Here is a 22,877-nt window from a genome sequence, read left to right as displayed (position 1 = left end):
ACTGAAAATCAGGAGATAAGCAGTAGGATGGCAGTGGGAGAGAGGGTATGCTGAGAAGGCCAAAGTCCCAAAAAGGGTACATGAATGTTTTAAGTTTGAGAAACATCATTTTAGCATGTTAGATTGGAAGCTCCTTAAGTATTTTATTCAAAATGTACGAAACCTTGGTTCCTGCAACCTACATGAATAAAATACCATTGCATAGTAAACTTCCTCTGTGGCTGAAGGGATGATGTGCTCCCCACTTCCTCCTGGCTGCAGAGTAACAAAAGGCAAATGGTAGCTGGGTCTGCTATATCCTCATAGTTTACTGGGTCTCTTTGTACTTCCACCCTCAAGTGAGGGAGTTTGAGTTTGGTCGGTCTATCCATGTACGACAGCTTATCCGTGCACCATTATCAGCAACTTGTATTCATTTTTAGATGGAATAAAATGTAGGACAGTCTCTTACTAGAATGAGTTAAATTCACAATCATTTGGGCTCATTATCTGTGTTGGTTGTTGCTCTAGGGTTACATGATTATACCGACAAAATGAAAAAGCAGTCCAGTAGCACTTTAAAGGCCAACAAAATAATTTATTAGGTGATGAGATTTTGTGGGACAGATCCACTTCTTCAGATCATAGTCATACCAGAACAGACTCAATATTTAAGGCACAGAGAATTGAAAATTGTTATTAAGGTTGACAAATCAGAAAAATTGTAATCAAGGTGGGCAAATCAGAAGAGCAGAGGGGCGGTAGGAAGGGGGGGAAGTCAAGAGTCAGATAAAACAAAGTACGTAAAAGAGCCCTTATAATGGGCCAGGTAATTGCCATCCCAGTTCAAGCCATTATCAGGACTCCTTTACATGCTTTGTTTTATCTGACTCTTGACTTCCCCCCGCCTTACCACCCCTCTGCTCTTCTGATTTGCCCACCTTGATTACAGTTTTTCTGATTTGCCAACCTCAATAACAATTTTTGGTTCTCTGTACCTTAAATATTGAGTCTGCTCTGGTATGGCTGTGGTCTGAAGAAATGGGTCTGTCCCATGAAAGCTCGTCACCTGATAAATTATTTTGTTAGTCTTTAAAGTGCTACTGGACTGCTTTTTTGTTTTGATAGAATATAGACTAACATGGCTATCTCTCTGTTTGTGATAATACTGAGCAGGTCATGCATACTACCCAGTAGAAGTCATTGTTATACATGACACCTACCCCTACTTATCTGTTATTACCTTGTATAGAATAGTTCCTTGGTTATATTATATTAAACTATCATGGAAATAATTGTGCTGATAATAATCTAAATTTTAATATTTAAATTACACAAAGAAAAAATGGCTAGGAAAGAAGAAAAGTGTAGTTTTACCTGTCTGGAGTTCTATTGTCATTTTCATTTCTAAAGTACCAATTTAAAGCACAGTTCTCTGTACTGGTAAACAATTAGGGCGATTGGTAAAACTAGATACATTGCAGGTAAATGAACATATGTTGAAAGGAGATCAAAGTTCACCTTTGTGTGAAATAGGTTCAAGAATGCATCAGCTAGTGTTTTCCATTCTATTGGATACATTTCTCCTCCTTCCCACATGGTTACCACTGTATTCATTTGGCATGGGAATTTATTATGTCTTGGTGTATTTATAGGGAGCAAATTTTGCTGCCCCAAGGGTTCCTTGTATATAGGGAGAACACATGTGTAAAGCTCATAGTGCAGCTCTGGGAGGTGAGTTTAGTTCAAAAGCAGGGAAAAAAATCTGTCATTGAATGTTTCTAATTTACCAAAGTGGGGTAAAATAACTTGTTTATATATAAAATGTACATCTTGTGAAGTTTTACTATTGGCAAGTTATTTAGGTCTTAAAGAGGTCTTAGCAAGATACTTTGGAGACTCCAAAAGGATGTTGTAAACAAAGAGAAAACACCAGCAAAACAGTCTATGGTTGTTCTAAACGAATCCCTTGTTATTACTCATACTGGAAAATTGTTTGTAGTACTTACTTTGGGACCACTTTTATATTTTGCCTCAGTCTAGGCATTATCTCATGCTTATTCACATGGGTATACACTTACTTTCCAAGTTAGAAAACCTAAAGCACAATCATTGAGACTTTAAACCTCAGAATACTGCATGTTCAAGGGGAGTTAGGCTTAAATTACTGCATATTCTTGGCATGTTAATTCCAAGGGTGTAATCAAGAAGCACTTTATAGCTTCCATTACTTCCCAAACTTAAAGGTCAACACTTGAAGGGAAGTAGCTCCCAAGACAAGTTCTCTTCATATCTGACATTTATTACTCTAGACGTGTCAGTTACGTTTTATTAAGGTTAAAAAAATCTGTCTGGGTTTCACTTGTATGAATATAATCAATTGAGAGGTAGTTTGAAAGTGCTCCCATTATGTAGCAGCTAGACCATAATATGGTGGTGTTTTGTTTTTTTTTTTTAAAAAAAGGCTGAAAGTATTAATCATTCATACTTTACTAACTTGTACCTTGTACTGACAGTAATATCACCAGCACTCTGGTAGGCCTTGCATTTATTTTGGGGATCTAGGCTAAAAGCACATTTATCTAGATCTGCAACAATTCATAACCATTGCTGAAACTTTCTAGAGGTCAGCAAAAGGGTTTCAGACTTTTTTTGGTGTTTAAATGAAAGCATTCAGTCTATATTGCAGGTTGGTGGCATAGATCACAGATATAGCTTCGAGTGATTTTTAACAAAATCTTTGGCTGGAATTCTAGTCTAAAATAAACTGTAGCATGTTCAAAATCTGAACCCAAATATAAAGTCCTTGGTAATTAATTCTGATAGTGCAAATCAAAACATGAGATCTGAACACTTTCATTTTTTGAGAGTACGAAATCCAGACCTTGAGATTATGGCTGAAGTTGTGTTTACAGTGAGTCAACAGCTATAGAAAGTTCAGTAGTTAAAAAAAACCTAATAGACGCTAAAGTTAACCCAGTAAATTAATCAAGCAGCCTTTTCAAATGTGCGAAAATTAGGGATTTTTTGAAATGACATCTAAATGTACCTAATTATTCATAGAGCTGTTGAGCCAATAAGAGAAAAACGCACTTAGCCACTTCAACAGCCTTTGAAAAGTTATTCCAGAGGCACTTCAACCATTTTGATGGCACTTCAAAGAGAGGCTCTGTCATGGCAGTTTTCTGAATTCATAGAGAGGAAAGATAAACAAATATTGAGTATAAGAATAAAATATAAAACAAGCAAATTTGGAATGATAGGGTTGTAACATCTCAAATTCTAGTGCCTACATAAATCACTCACCCTTTTCGTTTATGTTGGTGCAGTTTATTATTTGTGGAATCATAACCCTGTATTTTCAAGTTCCCCATTTATTCTGTATTTATCATTCAGTTAATAACAACCAGCGTAACTGAACTTTCATCACAAAATCTTACTTTGATTAGAAGCACAGTTAAAAGATGAGTAAGACTAGCATAGTCTGTCATCTAACGAAACCAATGATGGCACTAATGCTAGCAACTAAAACTCAACATTTATTGTATACCAGAAGGAAAAAATAATGATGGGGATAATATTTGCAGAAGTGCCCAAGTCCCATTTTCAAAAGTTGCTTAAGATCAAGTCATGGTACTAAGTGGTTTTGAAAATAGACATAAGATGCTAATTCGCTTATGTGGCTTTTTGAAGATTTTACCGTTAAGTTCTTTTTTTTTAAAGAAAGGTATTAATATAAGTGTTTAAAACTTTAATCCGCTAGATGATATGCATTTCTTCGTATATTTTTTAAATTTCTTCTGGCCCCTTTTCTGCAACTAGTCTATTTATCTATCTATCTTTTTGGACTTTCTTTTTTTCTTCCCATCTATCTGCCTGCTGAGGACCAGGACTCTATTGTGCTAGCTGCTCAACAAATAGACAGTCCCTCTCACAACGAATGTACAAACCAAGTATAAACAAGAGACAACAGATGGATACAGATAGAGGCATTATGAGGAAACAATTTGACAATAGTGGTCCGCATGTTAAACAGTGGGCTCCACTTCCCAGCAGCCTAACCATTGTGAAATTCTTGTTGGCTTAGTTAGCAGAGCATTATGTATAATATTATTGGAAAATAACTGCAGATTTCAACAAATGTTTAGTGTTAATGGTACAAGTAAAGAATCTTGCTTTAATGAGAACATCTGGGTGCATAAAGGATTTTAACTGGAAAATACTCGCATTGATGATGAGGATAAAAATGGTTTGAGAAGCGTAACTTTGTAGTTTACCAGTACAAATTCATTCATTGATTCATTACAATGATTCCATATCTGTGTTCAGTGGCTCTCACATGAGAGATTGATCTAGTTGCAAAAGTAAAGGCAATACATTGGGCTTCAGTCTTTCTCGGAAATATAAAGGTGCCAAGTTGAAGAATATTTCACAGGAAACCAATTTTTTTTCTTCAGATGAAACAAACAAGTTGTCTAGATGCGAGCAAAATTACTATAGGCCATGTAAAGTGCATCATAGCCTGGCTAGAACTTGGTCAAATTATCTTGCAGTAGTCGAAAAGTAGTCACTTGAGCAGCATTGGGATTAAACTACAAATAGTTCATTGGCAGACAAGCATTTTAGCTGACATGCAGAACTATGGGTTGCATCTCCCTGATCCATTATGGTTGGGACCTGACTGGTCCCAAACAGGAGACTGTGCTGGACCAGGGGCTTCAGCCACCAGCCCCCAAGCTGCCATCCCCATCTGGTGCTGTGTGGGTACCCTAGCCTAGGCTGCTGCAGGGGCTCCTGCCCGGGTTGCTGGGGGAGTCCTGTCTGGCAGGGCTGCCAGGGATGTGGCTCCAGCCCTGCACAGCTGCCCCGGCCCCAGTCCCTCTGGGACTGCTGGGGGATGCCGGCTTGGCCCTTGCATGGCTGCCCCCAATGGGGCTGCCAGGGCTGCCCGAGGGTGTGGGCTGCACCTTGCCCTCCTGCCCAGGTTTCTTGTCCAGGAACATCCCTGGTCCTACCAGATGAGGGATGTTGCCTGACCAGATGGTGCTGGTTTTAGGAGATGCAAACTGCAGTGTTATTACCTTGTTTTGTTGCTAAACTTTGTCACATATCAAAGACATATTTCAGATAATAATGCAATTATTATTTAAGAGCTGTATTCCAAATACAGCCAAACTCAGCTTAAAACAGGGCTCCATTATGCTAAGCACTGAAGTGGTCTCTTCCCCCCAGGATGTTACAGGGTAACTAGACAATCAGATAAAAGATGGGAGAAAGTGAGGCGACATGCGGTGCAAGCAGTGAAGATTTGCAAATGTCACTTTACTTTTACGGCTTTTTCCAGTGGATTTCTCTCTATTTTACATTGTTGTATATGTTTTATAGTAAGGCAAGAGTGGTTTGAGAAGGAAGGTGAAAGGGTGAAAGACAAAGGAGGGTAAAGAGGACACTGAGGACTTCTACTATGGGGAAGATTGACCTGATTGGGGTTAAGCTTCTGGATTTCGATTTTGCTCATGTGGTAGAGGCACACGAAATCAAACCATCTGGTGTCGACAGATGATCCCTTACTCCACGCTGTTGTGAGAAGGGAGGTTGATGGGAGAGTTTCTCCATTGACCTTCTTCTGTGTGGTTGTCCAGGTGAGTCAACTGCAGATAAGTTGATTCTAGCTATGCAATTGACTTACCTGCCTAGCATGGACCAAGCCTAAGAGGAAGGAGGAAGATGGGATAGGAGAGTATAGCAGAGGGAAGAAGAGAGTTCTGGCAGACAGAAAAGTGTCTGTAAGACAGGAGACATGAGGACATTGTTGTGAACAGCCAGCTCGGGAGTGGATGGCTAGAGCTGCGCTGAAGAGATGGGTGTGCTTTGATCCACATCAGCATCCCCCGTGGAGGCAAAGCTGCTTCCCCATCTGCATCTGCTCCTTGAGTAAAGCTGGCTAGCCCTTTGCTGAGAGTTTCTCCCTTCCCTGAGCTCACATTGTGCTGGAGGTTACCATTCCAGGAAGTCTCCCCTGTACAGCTCTGGTGATTAGAATGTAATACAGTAACAACGAAGTACGTAGTGTGCTTAGCGTGTGGTATAGGTAAAATTAATGAAGTTTAATGAATAAATTGAGCCCAGGCTGTTGGTGTCTAAAAGTTACTGTAATGTAATAGCATTTTTGTGGACTGTGCAAGATGAACTGCGGACTCAGTCTAGTGACGAGTGAAACTAATTGGCATCAAATTCAGAATGTCAGCGGGGGGTGGGGGGGATAAGGACTGGAGGTGATACCTCTAGAACAGTGGCTAGGCACAGTGATGAAGAAGCCAATGTTTCTTTTACATGAATCATAGGTCTGTGCTTCAGCCTTTGGGGGGTATCACTCCAGACCCTTTCACAAGCACTTCAAAAAATAAGACCCAGTTTTGCAAGTTGCACTGTGTGGGCAGACTCGTGTGGCCACATGGGAGCCTTCTGAAGGTCAATGGAACTCTGTGCGTGCACAGAATCTTCCTCAGAAGAGCAGCTGGCAGGATCTGTGACTGGATTTATAACCAAGTCCAAATGTGTTGTTGCTCCTAGCATTGAGCAATGTTACATTGTTCAAAAATTGTCAAATGCCCATTGAAAGGGAGGCTTCCCTGTGGTAAGTCATGCCTGCAAGTTGTGCTTTCTGCAAACTAGTGGTCACGCTTCGATAGTTTATTTCAGTTTTAGAAATATTATCAATTCCACCACTGTTCCCTCTGCTTAAAATGGAATAATGCTGGAACTAATTTAACCTCTCAAATTGCTAAGATATTTTAAGGGCATCAGGCCTGCTGACAGGGGAGGGGGAAGGGGGCAAGCAGGGCATCTGCCTAGGGGCCCAGCATTTCAAAGGGACCTGGGGGTCCTGGCTGCTGCGGTCACTTCTGTGGCAACAAGCGGAGCTAGGAGCTCTGGGCCGCTTTGAAACAGTATGTGAGCATCACTCCACGTGCCTTCTGAAGGCTGGGAAGGGGGCTAGTGCCATGTTCTGGGTGGTGCTAAGGTCTGATTGTCTTTGAACCTGCCCCTCCCAATCAAGAGCCCATTCCTTCTGGAGTTTGGAGCCACACCTTGCCTGCAGGCCACCCACACCTGGCCCTGCGGAAGGATGTCAACTCTCTCTTGACAAATTTTACAGCTACAGCTTGTACCTTTTTCATCCAGCACCCTCGTGACCTGAGTGGTCTCAAACAAGGGGATTTACTGGATGAAGGGAGATCAAGCCATTGGGCTTCCTGGAGGCGGGAGGCACTCTTACAGAGCTCCCCTGCCCTGGCCAGGTTCCCTGTGGCTGTGGGGCTGCTAGTGGGGCTCCCCATCCCAGCCGGCTCCATCCCGCAGGGCTGCCGGGCTCCCCCTGCCTGGCTGCGGTCCCCATGGTTGCAGGGCTGCTCGCTGGGTTTCAGAACTGCAGTTGGTCTTCTAGATGGGCTGATCTCCCCGCAGTGGAGCACCCCAATCCCTAGCCCTGCTCCCAGTAGTGGGGCTCCAGAGCAGGTTGCCAGCAGGGTATCCCTGCCACCAGCAACGCTCCTCTCCACCCCACATAGCTGGAGCTCTCTGATCCCAATGTTTTCTGGTCCAGCAACATCCATGGTGCTTTTGGACGAGTGATGTTGTTGGATGAGAGAGTGCCGGACGAGAGAGTTTCAGCTTGTATCATGGAGGTATCCACTGGAAATCCTCCAAGTAAAGTCGGTGTTTGTTTTTTTTCTTTTGCAAAGGATATGATACCAGTTTCTCCACCTCTAGCATAGGAATAGAGCTCATGGTATCTCAAACACTTTCCCAAACTCAGTAAAAGAGCGGTGTCTGAAGGGTATAATAATGCCATACAGTGTAATGAAACCAGATGGAGCTTCACCAATTAAATTGATATGCAGCAAATGTGAGTACGATTTATGCTGAAAGCTGCTGTAATTCCTAGGAAAACTTAAACTGAGTAGTAATTTGTGTCAGCAGAACGGTTGAACTTCTGCAGGCAGGGTAAATGTGCAATATGCTTTTATCCGTTGGGAAAGTACTTTCTGTCAAACAGGAAGATAATACAGTGCTTCTCTACCAAGGACACCTTACAAATGTCCATCCCCTCTGCCCACCAAAGGAGAGTGGCATAAATCATCTCTCAGAAATTTATTCTCAATCATGGTTTTTATATTGACTGATGTAAACAGCTTAGTTTTCTGGCTATTACTGGTTCTTTGCTCCACCTACGGATGTCATGGTTACTGTTGAAAGATTTCCCTGGAGATTGTGATGGCAAGGCTTTAAAGAGGATTGAGCCCACTAGCTGATAGCTTTAGGAAATAAAATGTTATAATGCTTTCCAGAACCAAATTTACAAGAACAATGCTTTCTTTTCATAAGGAGCTGTGTGTCAGCATCATTCATTTGTAGGTTCATGTTCTTTAACTGAGACAATGCCTTTTTGGTGTATGAACATTTTCTGCTTTCAAACCTCTTTAATCTCTTTGAATCTTTATTGTGAAAATCTTTAATCAATTGAAGTCTAATTTTGCTACCTTAGGGAAAGAGTGTATTTAGATTTGCACCATATGCAAAATAGAGTACATTCTTGGCATTTAATAAAAAAGATAATAAGCAAGATCGGTGAGATACAGTATTATCTTCTATCTATAGTATGTGGAAGAAGCTTAATGTATTCTGAGAGTGGTTTTGTCAGAAAAGTCTGATACAACCTCCTGGGTATACTCAGGCCTGAAAAAATAAACCTCTCATCTTTTAACATCTACAGAAAATATTCCTATGGAATTTGAAAAAACAAAGTGTATTTAATAAAACCCCACTTCTGTGGAAATTATTTCAATACTCCATATATTTCAGGATAGGACTAATTTGTGATCAATTTATAAATGGCTCATTTTAAAATTTGTTTAGGCTGGTCACATTGTATAACTTTACCTTTTATTAAACAGTGTTCCCTCTCTAATCTTCACTAACAGCATTTAAGCATGAATTTCATTTTGTCTGCAGAAGAAGAAAAGCACATTGCACTGTATGATATGAGGGGAATGCTTCAGATTCTGATGCACAGAAATAAATGTTCATCGTAGAGTAATTGTGTTCACTGATTTCACTCTAGGTACATGTGTGTTCTATGCACACATGGTCAGATTCTTTTCTGAACAGCAGTTTCTGAGGCCTGCCTGTACCTGGGAATCCTGTGCTTTACAATCTCAGTAGCTGAGTAGTAACAGAGAGATAGCCGTGCTAGTCTATATACTATCAAAACAAAAAAGCAGTCCAGTAGCACTTTAGAGACTAACAAAATAATTCATTGGGTGATGAGTTTTCATGGGACAGACCCACTTCTTCAGATCTGAAGAAGTGGGTCTGTCCCACGAAAGCTCATCACCTAATAAATTGGTTTGTTAGTCTCTGAAGTGCTACTGGACTGCTTTTTTTGTAGCTGAGGGCACAAAGTGTGGGATTCCTTCAATTAACTCTCAGTGCCTTACCACCCTTGGCTGTGAGACAGAGCCCTATAGTACTCGCATCTCATCTATCTGCAACAGATTTCATAGCTATTGTTGTTCTAACTCCTTGTTAATAGTTTGTTAGCACACACCTATTTGTGTTAAAAGAGAGAAATTTAGACAGAAGTTTCCTATGAAAACAGCAAGACGTTGACAGTGTGTATGTCAGTCTGCACATGCACCCGCTGCCTTCAGTACAGGGCTAGCCCCCATCATCATCATCATCAATAACCATGGGCTCAGTGCCTGTTGGTGTCTGATGCCTCTCTCACTGTTTCCCTCCATCTTTCCCTATCCAGTGCAGAGAGGCTTAGTTTCTGTAGACTAGCTCTGCACCAATCTACTACATCATCTATCCATTCCCTGTGGGGTCTGCCTCTCCTGTTCGAACCGTCCGTTATGCCGAATACCAGGGTCTTGATTTTTCATTCGTCATTCATTCTGCAAATATGTCCAAATAGTTGTAGCTTCCATTTTATAACCTTCTGCAGCAGGGTCTCTTTTGGCTGTATCTTCCTGTATAATTCCTCATTGGTGGCCTTCTGCATCCATCCTATTCTCAGAATCTTTCTATAACAACTCCTTTTGAACGCCAACATTCTTCTTTTCGAATCTTTCATTATCACCCACATCTCACATCTGTGCAACGTGCTGCTGAATACACGTTTTCAACACGCCCAGCTTCGTTCTTAAGCCAATTGCTTTGCTTTTCCAGATCTTATCCATCGCCTTCAAACTCGCTCTTGCTTTCGCTATTCATCGCTATTTCCATCTTACAGTCTAGATCATTCGCTATGTTGCTCCCCAGATATGTGAACTTCTCTACATTTTCTAGTTCAATACCATCCACACTGATCTTCCTTCCTATTTCCTTATCTCCAAATGCCGCTAGCTCCTCACCCCCCATACAAACTTAAAATGGCTGAAAACAAATATCCAAGATTCAACATCAAGCCCCTCCTGTGGCATAGGCGTATATATCAGTGATGAGCAATCTTGTAACACCTTAAAGACTAACAAATGTATTGGGTCATGAGCTTTCCAGGGTAAAACCCATTTCTTTGGTTTGTGAGAGTGGACAGTTAGAATGCAGGGTTTATATAGAAAAGGAGTAGACAAGGAAGGAGGGAAAAGGTTACCTGTCACTAGTAGAACCACTAGCTGAAGCAAACTAGGTTAAGTGGGATGTACGCTGTTTCTGTGAATACCAAAGATGGGGAAATTGCCTTTGTAATGTATAAGATAGTTGAAATCTCTTTTTAAGTTCCAGGTTAAATGTGTCAAATTTATAAATGAATTCCAGTTCAGATATCTCCTTCTGTCATCTTGTGGTAGAGTTCTGTTACAGAAGAATGGCTACTTTTAAATCTGTTACTGAACACCCAGGGAGGTTGAAGTGCCCCCCTACAGGTTTGCGTGTGTTTCAGTCCCTGATGTTGGATTTTATGTCCATTCATCCTTTGGTGCAGAGACTGCCCAGTTTGTCCCATGTACATAACACATGGTCATTGCTGGCACATGATGGCATTTTTCACATTAGTGAATGTGCAGGTGTTTAAGCCCCTAGTGGTATGCCTGATATTGTCCAGTGATTCTGTCACTAGAATAGATTTGTGGACAGCAATGATGGTTATTCATGGCGCCTCTTATGCTTGGGGCAGTTGGCACCCCAGTGAATGCTGCTCAGTATGCAAAATCTTCCTGAAAGGCATTCCAAAGCCTAGAGAAAGCAGTCTGAAGTAGCATCTGGAGACCTCAGTGCAAGCATTAGGCACAGAGAACCCAGCAGAGAGAGACTAGTCTCCTTGAGTGCAGTAGTGAGATACAATGTCACCCCAGGCTCAATGGATATTCAGAAATCTTGCTCCTCTGTGACTTGCATTTGGACAGGGGCCACAAGGAGCAAGCTCCAGAAACGGGGGAAGACAGAGCTCCCCTTCCATGGTTAGAAAATAGAAGTCCTCTCCTAAGGCTTTGACTCACCAGAATCTCAAAGTACTTCTGATGAAGTACAAGATTTTGCTGTGGGGCGTTCTTCTCTTTGACAGACAAGCTCCCCAACAAACATTAGGAGGAGTTAAGATCTGCCATGGCTGAAGGACAGTCCACTGCTAGAACAACGGTCCTAGGCTACTCTCAGTTCAATTGGTGTGGCACCGTGCATTCTGGAACTTTCCCTCACCCACATCACATGGCAGCTAGTCTGTGGGTTGGGGGGGTCGTGCTTGGATGAGAAACTTCTTTTCAGCTGCTTACATTTTGTCCTGATCCCCACATCTCCTGCTTTCTCTCCCCCAGAGGTGCCACATGGTGTGTAACTTTCCCACACCCAGCCGCATCATGTGGCTTGACCCTGAACCAATAAAAGGATGTACTGTGCAAGGTGCTAGGAAGCTTGCACCTGGTGAGGGTCATGATTTTCGGCTGCTGGCTGTAGTCTGGGGTCTTTTAGCCACCAGGGAGCTGTTTCCCTTGGCAGTCACAATTTTTGGGTGGTGGCTGTAGTCTGGGATCTTTCAGCTGCCTGGGTGAAGTGTCCGTTTGGCAGTCACAATTTTCAGGTGCTGGCTGTAGTCTGGGGTCTTTCAGCCACCTGGAGGATGTCTCTTGTGGCAGTCATGATTTTCAGTTGCGGGCTGTAGCCGGGGGGGTCTGTTAGCTGCCCCAAGCCGTAGATGTTTCAGTGAAGGCAATGTAGTAGCTATACAATTACCACAGTTCTGGAAGTGTAAGGCTTGCAGCGAGGAATATTCTTGATCTGAGGGTCTTTTTTGGCAGGTACAAACCTGGCTGTAGTCTGGGGTCTTTTAGCCGCTCTGAGCCTTAACTGTTGGAATGATTCATTCCAGTTTCAATGTAGCACCAATGTCTACTTAAATATATTCTTCTTTTAAGGATGTTCTTTGCCAGGAGGTCTAAATCCAGATCCAAGCCTGCAAAGATCCAGTGCTTTTGCATCTCGTTTTCAAAAACCTGTCTGTTGGGACAGGTTTACTACCCCTCCGCTCCCCTAAATTATAAAAAGCACATCTCTTATAAAGGCAAATGTAAGTGGTTTCCCCCCTGATGGCAGGGTGGCCTAGTGGCTAGGCCCCTTGCAGAGCCTAGAGGACCAGGATATAGGTCTGCAGCCCACCTCTAAGGGCTGTGGTCTTAGATTGGTGCGTGGCCCCGGGAGTCTAGCTTCCCCTCTGCAGGGGGTGGGGGTTATCTGGGATTCTTCCCCCTCTCTGCCTGGGGAAGGGTTCGGAGGCTCCTTCCTCCAATGGCTGACCTGGTGGCAGCTCTGACTCAGACCCTGCACATGCCAGAGCCAGTTCCTACCTCTTGGCTGGTCAGCCCCAAACTGGGCTGGCTTCTCTTCTTTTGTACTGACTCCAAGCCTGACACTGGCTGCAGGTGAACTGGTGTGGGGCTAATTGGGCAAGTAGGCTCTGTTTAACCCCTGCCTTGCTCAGCCTTCCTCTTACTCTCTTATAGCAAGCCAGACCCCCATCTGGAAAGAGGGACGTTTGTGTAACAGCTCAGGGGACAAAGGGGAATGAAATGTGGGAAGATGTCGTCAGATATCCACATCTACTCACGGGGCATTTTTTTCCATATTGCTCCAGTGAAAATAGCCAGAATGCTCCAGGGTTGAGGGAACTGTGGGATAGATTCCCACAATACACTGCTGCAGCACTAGATTTAAGCTACTTGTGAGTGGCAGCAATAAGTTGATTTTGTGGGGAGCATGTCGGACGCTGAGGATGCTCAAAATCAAATGGATAAAACCCAGCATTAATAAATGGATTTTAATAAATTTGATTTTTAGTTCATAGTGTAGATGAAGTCTAAGGATGGAGCCTGTGTAGACATCACAGTCCAAAGACCTACGGTTACTGTGAAGTACTTAAGCATTCTTTTTATTAGAAAAGTGCTTTAAAAGGAAAGAAACATCTTTTGCTCTTTCTGCTTTGTCCAAGCCACCCCCTTTCCATTTTTATTATTTCTCTCCTCTCCAGTTTCTTATACCATGTGCTATGATGTCTCCACATCTTGCCTAGTGAGCCTCCCGGTTAGCGTAATTGAATATGTGCTGGTGACGGAGGGAAGCCTGTGAGTGATGCAAAGTGCTCCTTCTCAGAACAGGGCTTTTTTTCTTTTTTAGTTAATTGCCCCCAAAACCAACTTCTTGGCTGAAAAATCAGACATGAACACACAGTCTGCTTTACTGCAGCTCTGCTTTTTGGCATATGTTTATTTCTGCATAACAATGAATGTCAGATGTCCTGTTAAACTTATTTACTATTTACACAGCAGTTTGCATGGTCTAATCTGCACAAACGTAGGCAATAATCTTCATCACTTGTCCATTAGATCGTTATTAATTCAATTAAAGTATTATCAGCTTCATTAGTCATAATTACCCTCATTTTATAGCTTCAGTGCTCTGAGGGAGAGAGATTAAGCTGCCCTGGGCAATTTGTTGTTGTTACGTAAAGTAAATTGTAATGGTTGAAGTATTAGAATGATCAAAATCTGGAGCTCTGGGTTTTTAGTCTTTCTGACCTCACACATTTAAAGTCTGTATAGATTTTTTTTAAATTATATTGTGTGTGTGTGTGTGTGTGTGTGTGTGTATGTATATTATGCAGAGTCATTCTAATTGAATAAAGTTTTAGAGCTTAAAACTGAGATTCTGTCATTCAAATGTATGCTTTTACCACATGCCACTCTCGTAAGGTCACCCCGAACACATAGCAAAAAACGTTACTTGTGAGCATGACAAGTGCACACACAAATGTTGTTTTACAATGCTATTTGGCGCAGTCATTTCTAGCTTAGTATATAGACTTTATTGGGTCTTAATTAGTTGTTGTCGCTCAGGATCAGGTTTAGCTGCTTTTATCAGTTTCTGCTGTTCCTAGCTGATGATCATCAGCGCCCTACCTAACACAGCTTGGCGTAAAAAGAGAAAATTGTTCCATGCTGCAATGCTGTATGTTTACAGAAGGAGGAGTGTCTATTTTTCAAGAGTCTTAATGGTGTTTTGTATTTAGATTTTATGTAGCCAGACGTTATACCATACAAAGCAATTAAACATAACCCACTAACACAACAGATTGCAGTCTGCTGGATCTGTAGAGGTTGGTAAACATACCCTCTCAGACCCTACAGTATGACTGCTCTGGTGTTATCATCATCAAAAAGCTTGGCTTAGAACAGGGGTGTGCAAAGTAGGGGGCACAATACAATAGGCTGCTGGGTCTCAGGCTCATCCATCTCATTAAAAATGTTGAAACATATTACTGTGTTTATGTATGTGTAGTCACATTTATATACCAATTAATGAAGTTTTTACATTTTACAGACTTACATTTTCACACATGCTGAAAGATTTTTTTTTTGTTAGAACGTAACTGAAATTTCCATTGGTTTGGATTATATTAGACAGGTGTTATGGGGGTGGGGGCTGCTAATTGCAGGGATGAAAAGTGGGCCCAACATAAAAAAGTTTACTCGCCCCCTGGATTAGAAGAATATTGTAAACTGGTTTAAACCTTATCTTTTAAGATCTAAATTATCTGTTACATTTTTCTCTACCTTAATAAAACGAATGCTAATAGGTTTTGGATAGAATGTTGCTGCTATAAATTGTACAGTAAAAAGGGTCAGAGGCAAGTTAAAAAGGGAAAAATATATACGATTTTTAGAACTGTATTTTCACAAACTTCGAATGCCTCTGATAGGGATGTCACAGCATAAACCTGAACTCCTGCTTTTTTCACTCTGAGTTCGTCGTAGACTGTCTAAGGCCATGTCTACTTTATCTGGAAGATAGACCAGGGTTTCATCTTCCATGGGTTTGATTTTGCATGCCTGGTAAAAACATGTAACATCGACTTACGAGGGGACAGCAGTTGGCTCCTCTTCTCCTAGCTATTACAAGTAGGAAGGGAGGTTGACGTCAGAGTTTCACCTCTCGACATTTCCTCATATTGAGGAAAACAATTGGAGATCTTCAGCATACTTGTTGTCTGAACCTGTACAAAGGAGGTTTACTTGCCTTAACCTAACCAAAGGTATCTCGTCACTGTCATGCCATTTTTATCTTTCATGGACCACATGAGCTAGAAAAAAGTTGGTATTTTTTCCTGAACTGCTGCATCTCTATTGACAGTTGGAAGAGGGAAGCTGAAATGTAGACAGGATGAGTATTTTACAACTGTGCTGCCCTACACTTAGCTGAAGAAAAAGGATATCAATGATATATTTTATTTAGTATACTTTACTCTGGCTTAAGCTTGTTTTATATAAGAGGATACACAGTGGCTACGTCTACACTAGCTCCCTCCCTTTCGAAAGGGGGATGCTAATGAGACACTTTGTGATATGCTAATGAGGCAATACAATGAATATGCAATGCCTCATTAACATAATGGCAGCTATGCACTTCAAAAGTGCGACTTTGGATTGTGCGTGGCTCATGTACACGGGGTCCTTTTCGAAAGGACCCCATGTAGATGAGCCATGTGCAATTGAAAGCTGCACTTTCGAAGTGCCATGGCTGCCATTATGCTAATAAGGTGCTGCATATTCATTGCAGTGCGTTATTAGCATAACCCAAAGTGTCTCATTAGCATCCCCCTTTCGAAAGGGAGCAGGCTAATATAGACATAGCCAGTAATTCCTATTGGTTCAACCATGATGGTCAGCTTAATATTAAAGTGATGCAGATAATTCCTACCTTTACTTCATTGGTTTTGAGCAAGGGAAGGGGATGTAGAGATCTTCTTTCACTTCTCACACCCTCATTCAAAGAACAGGGCTGATTTTCCCAGAGCATTCAAAACAACGCTTAGAAAAAAGACAGTCAACTATAGGTTGAACCTCTTTAGTCTGGCACTCCCTTGTCTGGCAATATCCACAGTCTGGTATGATTTTAGTTAGCAGGACAACCAGTTTTCATGGGTGTGGCCAAGTTTCCCATGGTCCCATAAAGTTTGTTTACAGACACCAGTCCTGACTCTGTGTTCTGTGCTGTTATTTAGCTGTTATTTACCCCTAAATGTCATGTAAGATCCCATTAAGCAGCGAAAGTGTTGGCAATGCTTGTTGACAATATTGACCTCCCGTAGTCCAGCAAATTCTCTCGTTTGGCTCTGGTCAGGTCTTGAGGGTGCTGGATTAGAAGGGATCAATGTTTAGTGCTCTAGTTAATGCATTTCATCTCCAAGGAGCTCTAATATGTGGTTTAGGAGATATAGCTAATACCCTCTCCTATCTGATTAGTTAATTGGGTTGAATGTTGCGTTGCTGTTCTCTGCAGTGTGATCTCTCCTTTCTGCCCTGAGGAATCATCCCTGGAAAAGAGAATATTAGAAGCAAAGGAGGCACCTGACTATATCTCAGCTTCACCTCACTGCAGTAGTCAGGGCAGGGTTACATAGTGCCTGAAAAATGTGGATGACAATGCTGTATGACAGCATATTTGCTGTCTTGTACTGGTGGCATTAATTTTATGAAGAAATAAATTTTATGCCTGTAGGATTAATTTTATGAGGAAATAAATTTTATATCCTATTAGTCTTTCTTGTTACATAGCAGTGGAAATTAAAGTGTAAGGCATGCCACATTTCTTTGTTCTGAATAAACATTTTAATGTAGTTCATCTGAATTCATTATGTTCCAGGTAATTTACATGGCAAAACCTTTTACGTGTGGAACATCTTTTCTCTCTAATCAAAGTTAAGAGGGCAGAAAGGTTGCATTTCCGTTCATCTGTGCTACTGTATTTTTACCTCTTTGGCTAGTATCAGTGTGGCATGAATTCTTATCTACTTGGCTTGGTGTGGCTTGCAAGTGATGAAAAACAGTTTCCTTGATACAAGCCCATCTTTGTTAATGCTGCCAGGCAAGTGTGATATCCCAGGAATACAGTGGCACTTGGTGGGTTACTGATAATGTAATCTAACTTCTAAAAATAAATAAAACTCGTTTTGTCATCTGTTTTATTTAATCTGACATAGCAGTTTTGTACAACAAAAAGGAAATTGTGTATTAAGTGTACATCTACATTTAGAATAGGTTCCCCTGCTCAGTGCTGAATAAAACCTTAATTTTCGGCACATTTTCTGATGACCTACTACTTACTGAAGACACTGATTTTATGATTGTTTCAGTGATCATTTACAGTAAGTTGCATATTGAACAGCAGTTGAATTTACTAATTAAATAAAAATTGAACCTATGCTGACGAGTTAACATGAATGCTATTGTTGGTTGTTTCATACGATTCCTTTAAAGTATTTCTGAGCAGATTTTAAAGGTCTGATCCAGCAAAGTTTTCACACACTTGAGTAATTCAATCCATTAAATAAATGCTACATCCCTTTTTCCTGCACTTCCTCCACTCGCCCCCATTTTTGTTGTATTACCTGCCAGTCTTTCCTGTTTTGGGTGAAGTAGAGTGGAGACAAAATAAAGAAAAAGAGAGTAGGATAGACTGTTCTTAAAGTCTTGTGTTCTTGTGCATTCAGATGTGTTGGACAGACTGAACCCTTCCTTAGCATATAATACTGGTGGTGTTTTCTGAAGATGTGTGGTTTTTAGTTTTCCTTGATTTGTAAAAGAGGAATGTTAATTAATTATGTCTTAAAATTCCAGAACAGTCTTGTTAATTCTTTTGCAGATTCCAAGAGACTAGGCAGAGCCTACACTCTTTTCAGATATCCGTGGCTGACTCTACTATCCCTTTGGCCGTGTCTTTGGCCATGCACAGATCAGTCCTATGGAAGCTCCCAGTAGTAGGCACTTCTTTAACTCCTAAAAGAGCTCACATTTTCTCATGCCAGCCACCCCAAAGTTACTTTGGGTTGACTTGACCACAGGTTGTAACTGCCTACGTAGGAAATAAGTGTTTAATAATGGGCTCTTCTGTTACCCGCACACCTGTTACACCTTCCACACTCAGGGACATACACATCTTTACCCAATCCATAGGGCTCAAGGCATGACCCTGTTAATTTAAACTCCCACCCTTATCCAATTCCTAGGGCTCATGGCGTAATTCCCTGGGAGTATGCAGGATCTGTGCCACCGAAAAAGCCTTACACAGTAATATTCTTATTCTCTATTTATTTACAATGACCAAGAAAGCAGAATACATGCTAAGCACACAGTATCACGCTCACCAATCCTGATAAGGCAGGCAGGGAGGCAGACTTCCACTATTGAGACAGACAGAGTCACTTTCTGGATGCTGGTTGCTGCACCTCGGGGTCTTGGGGGTGAGTCCTTTAGGTGTTCCTTCTTCCTTCCTGTTGAATGTTCTGTTCTTCTTTCTCTCCTTGATGTTCGATTCTTCTTTTCCCCCCTTTGATGCTCTATTCCTCCCTTCCCTTCTCGGACCCCAGTTTTTAAGTAGTGAAACTGAGTCCTGCTTAGCTATACCTTCACCAATTATTTTAGTACAATTTTACTAACCAATAATAACCTTTGGTAACAGAATTACCTCACTGATCATAGCCCACCACCTTAACTGATTTATACCTAACAAACTTAATTATACAGTAGACAGGAGCAATTACAAACCAGACAGAGAATATATAGAAAATAGTATACAGAGAACAGTAGAAAAGTGAAGATAGTCATCAGAGAATGGTGGTTCTACCTCAGCCATTGATAAGTCGTTGCCTGCCAGACAAAATGCTGTTAATTAAGTTTTCTATACCCATCTTGTGATCTGTTTAACAGTGGGTGGCACTAGGATGTGGTGGTCTTCTTAACAGCCTGATATGCTACTATTGTGCTGGAATGTAGATGGAATGTGAATATGTGACTTTCAGCTTCACAGTTAATGGCTGATGCTCTTTAGTCTGGCTGCAGACAAGCTATAGGCCTCTGAAAATGGCTAGAGAAACCATATTGGTTATACTGTAGCACTTCTGACTATTAGAGAAACGTGTGATGCAATCCAACGGCTAGAAGTTGCAGCTACACAAATTCAGGTGGAAAGTGAGACATACCTTTTTAGGGTGATGGTAATTAATCACTGTAATAACTTATCAGGGCTGTGTATTCTTCATTACTGGCAATTTGTAAAACAAAATGGGATGCCTTTCCTGAAAAATCTGTTCCAGAAATTATTTGGGGAATTGCTGCAGCCTATGTGATGCAGGAGTTCAGATCAGATGATCACAATGGTGCTGGAATATGTGAATCTACTAAGTGGCAATGACAGGCTTTCTATCCTACTGTCCAGGCTCCCAAGCATACAAACACCTTCCCCAGGGAACTATTCCATCTTCTTCCCCAGTCAGGTACAAAAGCAGACTCTCTTCCTGCTTCAGCCACTTAGAGTAAGAAGACTCAGGTTGCCATTTTCTCAGCGAAGATATGGAGACTTTGGCAGAACTGATCCATTCATTTCTCAGTGTATCAGAAGCAGCCCATATTCCCCATCACCAGTCCCCTAGCATCCACCCAAGATGAGATGTGGGGAGGTCTGTTTCAGCTTTCCCATACAAGAATCTCTGGTGTAGATTGTGACCTTTACATGGCCCATATTGAAAGAAAAGGTCTACCAGCAACGATACATAGGATCTGTATAATATTTGATTGTTATATGTCCCCATATTTATTTTTCTTCCTGTTTGCCAAAATACTAAAAAGATCTTGACCTCAGTGGATGGAGCAATGTCTAAAGAGGGTTATGTGGAGCAAAAGATTGAAAATTCACCAAAGTAGGGTCTTTAAATCTTCCTTTATAATTTTATGTGCTACAGTAGCATTTGTTGTGTCAGCTTTTCTGGCCTTGTTCATCACTGCCCCATCTTGTACTCTCAGAATGGATTCCATAAGGTGAGAGTTGATAACAAAAAGCTGATTTCTTTCAAGAACTCTCTTATATAAGTATTAGGCATTATCTGTGATGCTTCTTGTGATATCATTAGATTCTTTGCTAGATCTATCTGATGTAACAGCCTTCTGTGGAGAAGTCTATGGATATGGGCTTTAGGGTTGCCAACCTTCCCGACCAGACAAACTGGACACCGTTTCTGCAAATGGTTTCCAGTCTGTCCAGTCAGGAAAGTTGGCAACCCTGTGTGAGATACAGACCTCGCTCTCTTCCAGCTAAAAGTTTTAGAGACATTTACAGAAAATGTTCCTAGGGGCTTGTCTCAGATATAAATGAAATTTTATCTGGCTAAACCTCATCTACCAAGGAGAGAGGGAGGCTTCAGGTCTGTGGACCATGTAGAGGTCAAGGTTCTCCACAGGACAGTGAGTGTAAATATAAACCAAATATTTTAACATAAAACTAGATAATTTGTGCATCAACCTTATATTTTCTCTTTTTTTTTCCTACATTGGAAATAAAAATTAGTAATAATTGTTCAACATTTTCAATCATTCCGCAAAACCATTTCTACATTTACCACGGCATCTTCAACAGCAAAAAACATTCCACTGCTGCTATAATGCCCTATCAAATCTTTAGTTATGTGAGTCACCCCATTTGAAGAAATTGGAACTGTCTACATGATTAAAAGACTACTTGCACCATTAAGGGTTTGTTGGATAGGGTCCCTAGAGGGAAAGTTCATTAAATGGGCAACCTCTCAAGTACCTGTAAATTGCTAAAGCAATCTGCATTCTTACACTAAACTCAAAAAGAGATGGTACAGGAGAAGAAGCCCATCTCATGAACTTTGTTGTTAATTTACATAATGCTCGTTTGACTTGTTCACATTTGTGTTGTCATGTACCTGTTCAGGTTACTGCAGTAGGTGGCAAGTTACTATCTGATGGACTATCTAAAAAGTGTAATAAGGACAATGTTATAAATGCCTGATAACATTCTTTTAAAACAGCTTTTTGCTTAGCATCTGTGACATCTTATTCTATCTTCCTGCAGTTAATTTCTCTCTTAGGGAGAAGTTTGTTACTTTAGCATATACTCTTCACTTTTTATAATGAATGGAAATGAATATCAGTGTGTAGATAGTCTGCCGATGACATATATTGTATGTGCACTGAAGACTGAACAAAAATGTAGATAAATTAGGTACATAAGCAAACGGTACTTTCTTCCACTTATCGTATACTTATTCAACATGTTTATTTTTCTTGCAATTACGTTGTTATTTTCTGTAGGAAATATTCAAGGATTGTACTTGTACATTCTGCTGATGCCTATTAAGATCATGTCTGGATTTTTGATTGAAGTTGTTTTGTTTTCGTTTTCTTTAAGTTCCAGAAAAGTAAATCAGTTTTATTTTTGTTCCAGTTTAGACTTGGATCACTCAAGCTACGAAAAGTCTCAAGTCCAACTGAAGTCATTAAAGAGCTGATTTGCCACTGTCTAGATTGCATAGCAGAACTCCATGCCAAAAAGGAGCACCTGCAAAAGGAAAATGAAAGGCTTCTAAGTGATTGGAGTGACGTGCAAGGACTGTAAGTGGAAAAAAGCATGAATAGGATATTCTTGATACACTGCTTGTTCATAGTCTTCTTATGCAACAAAGTGTAGGTTATACAGATGGATACTAAGTTCTTTGAAAAATGAAATGCTCCTATTTCTTTTCCATTAAGTGTTTTGGACCTTAGCAGCTTGTAGGCTAGGCAGCTGTAGATGCTGCTTCTTATTTCAAGGTGGCATGTGTCACCTCAGACTGTCATCCCATGACATACTAAAAGCATCATACTTCTATTAACCATAAGATGGCTGCAGTTATACACCTTGTAAAGCATATGCAAATAATGCTAACCAAAATGTCCATGGCCATTATGTTTATTGGCTTGTGATTTCACTTTTGTATTACATTTGAAAGTTTTATTTGAGATAAGTAGCTTATGCACACGGCCTATGGAGATGTGATGTTAGTGAAACAAATCGCATACAGGCACTGGTGTGTGACAAATTTCAGTGAAGTTTTTTGTCGTTAGCTGGTGAAATGCTGAAATGTAATCCTAGCCAGCTTTGCTTAGCTCTCGCATAATATAGGTGAAGCATACTAAAATTAATTCTGAATGAAAAATGTCTTTGTTGCGCCTGTGCAGATATAGCCAGAAAATCCCACTCTGTAGCATACTGTGTAGTATGTGACATGTGTTCTTAAACAGCAAAGCACGACTGCTTTTAAGGTATCTATTTACCTGAATTAATATGTATGTTGTATGATTTCTTTTAAATTGCTGTCACTTGCAAATGTTACATTTGATAAAATTAAAAAATTCCTAAATGCAGTAAATTAATAGGTCATAGCTATACCAGAAGAATGTAACTATTTATATTTGTTTGGATTTCTTTAAGAAAGTAACAGAAAAGTGACTATCCTTTTGCTGTATGATAATTAAAGCCTAAAATACATACAAAATAAACCAATAGCATAG

At 40.8% G+C, this 22,877-nt stretch overlaps 1 protein-coding gene across 3 annotated transcripts in view; it reads left to right on the top strand.

The window, feature by feature from the left end:
• The window catches only part of XRCC4 (X-ray repair cross complementing 4), a 267,010-nt gene that overhangs the window by 98,463 nt on the left and 145,670 nt on the right, over window positions 1-22,877 (top strand). For all 3 annotated transcript variants that reach the window (XR_012645755.1, XM_074995369.1, XM_074995368.1), the window contains exon 4: window positions 21,772-21,938. Coding sequence is in view for 2 of the 3 variants with exons in the window: in XM_074995369.1 (XP_074851470.1) it covers window positions 21,772-21,938 (167 nt within the window). In the remaining variant the exon portion in view is untranslated. The remainder of the gene's footprint in view (window positions 1-21,771; window positions 21,939-22,877) is intronic.

This window comes from Carettochelys insculpta, chromosome 5 (genome assembly GCF_033958435.1).
Source record: "Carettochelys insculpta isolate YL-2023 chromosome 5, ASM3395843v1, whole genome shotgun sequence".
NCBI lineage: Eukaryota > Metazoa > Chordata > Testudines > Carettochelyidae > Carettochelys > Carettochelys insculpta.
The sequence above is the reverse complement of the archived record's forward strand: the minus strand, read 5'-3'. Positions and strand labels throughout refer to the sequence as shown.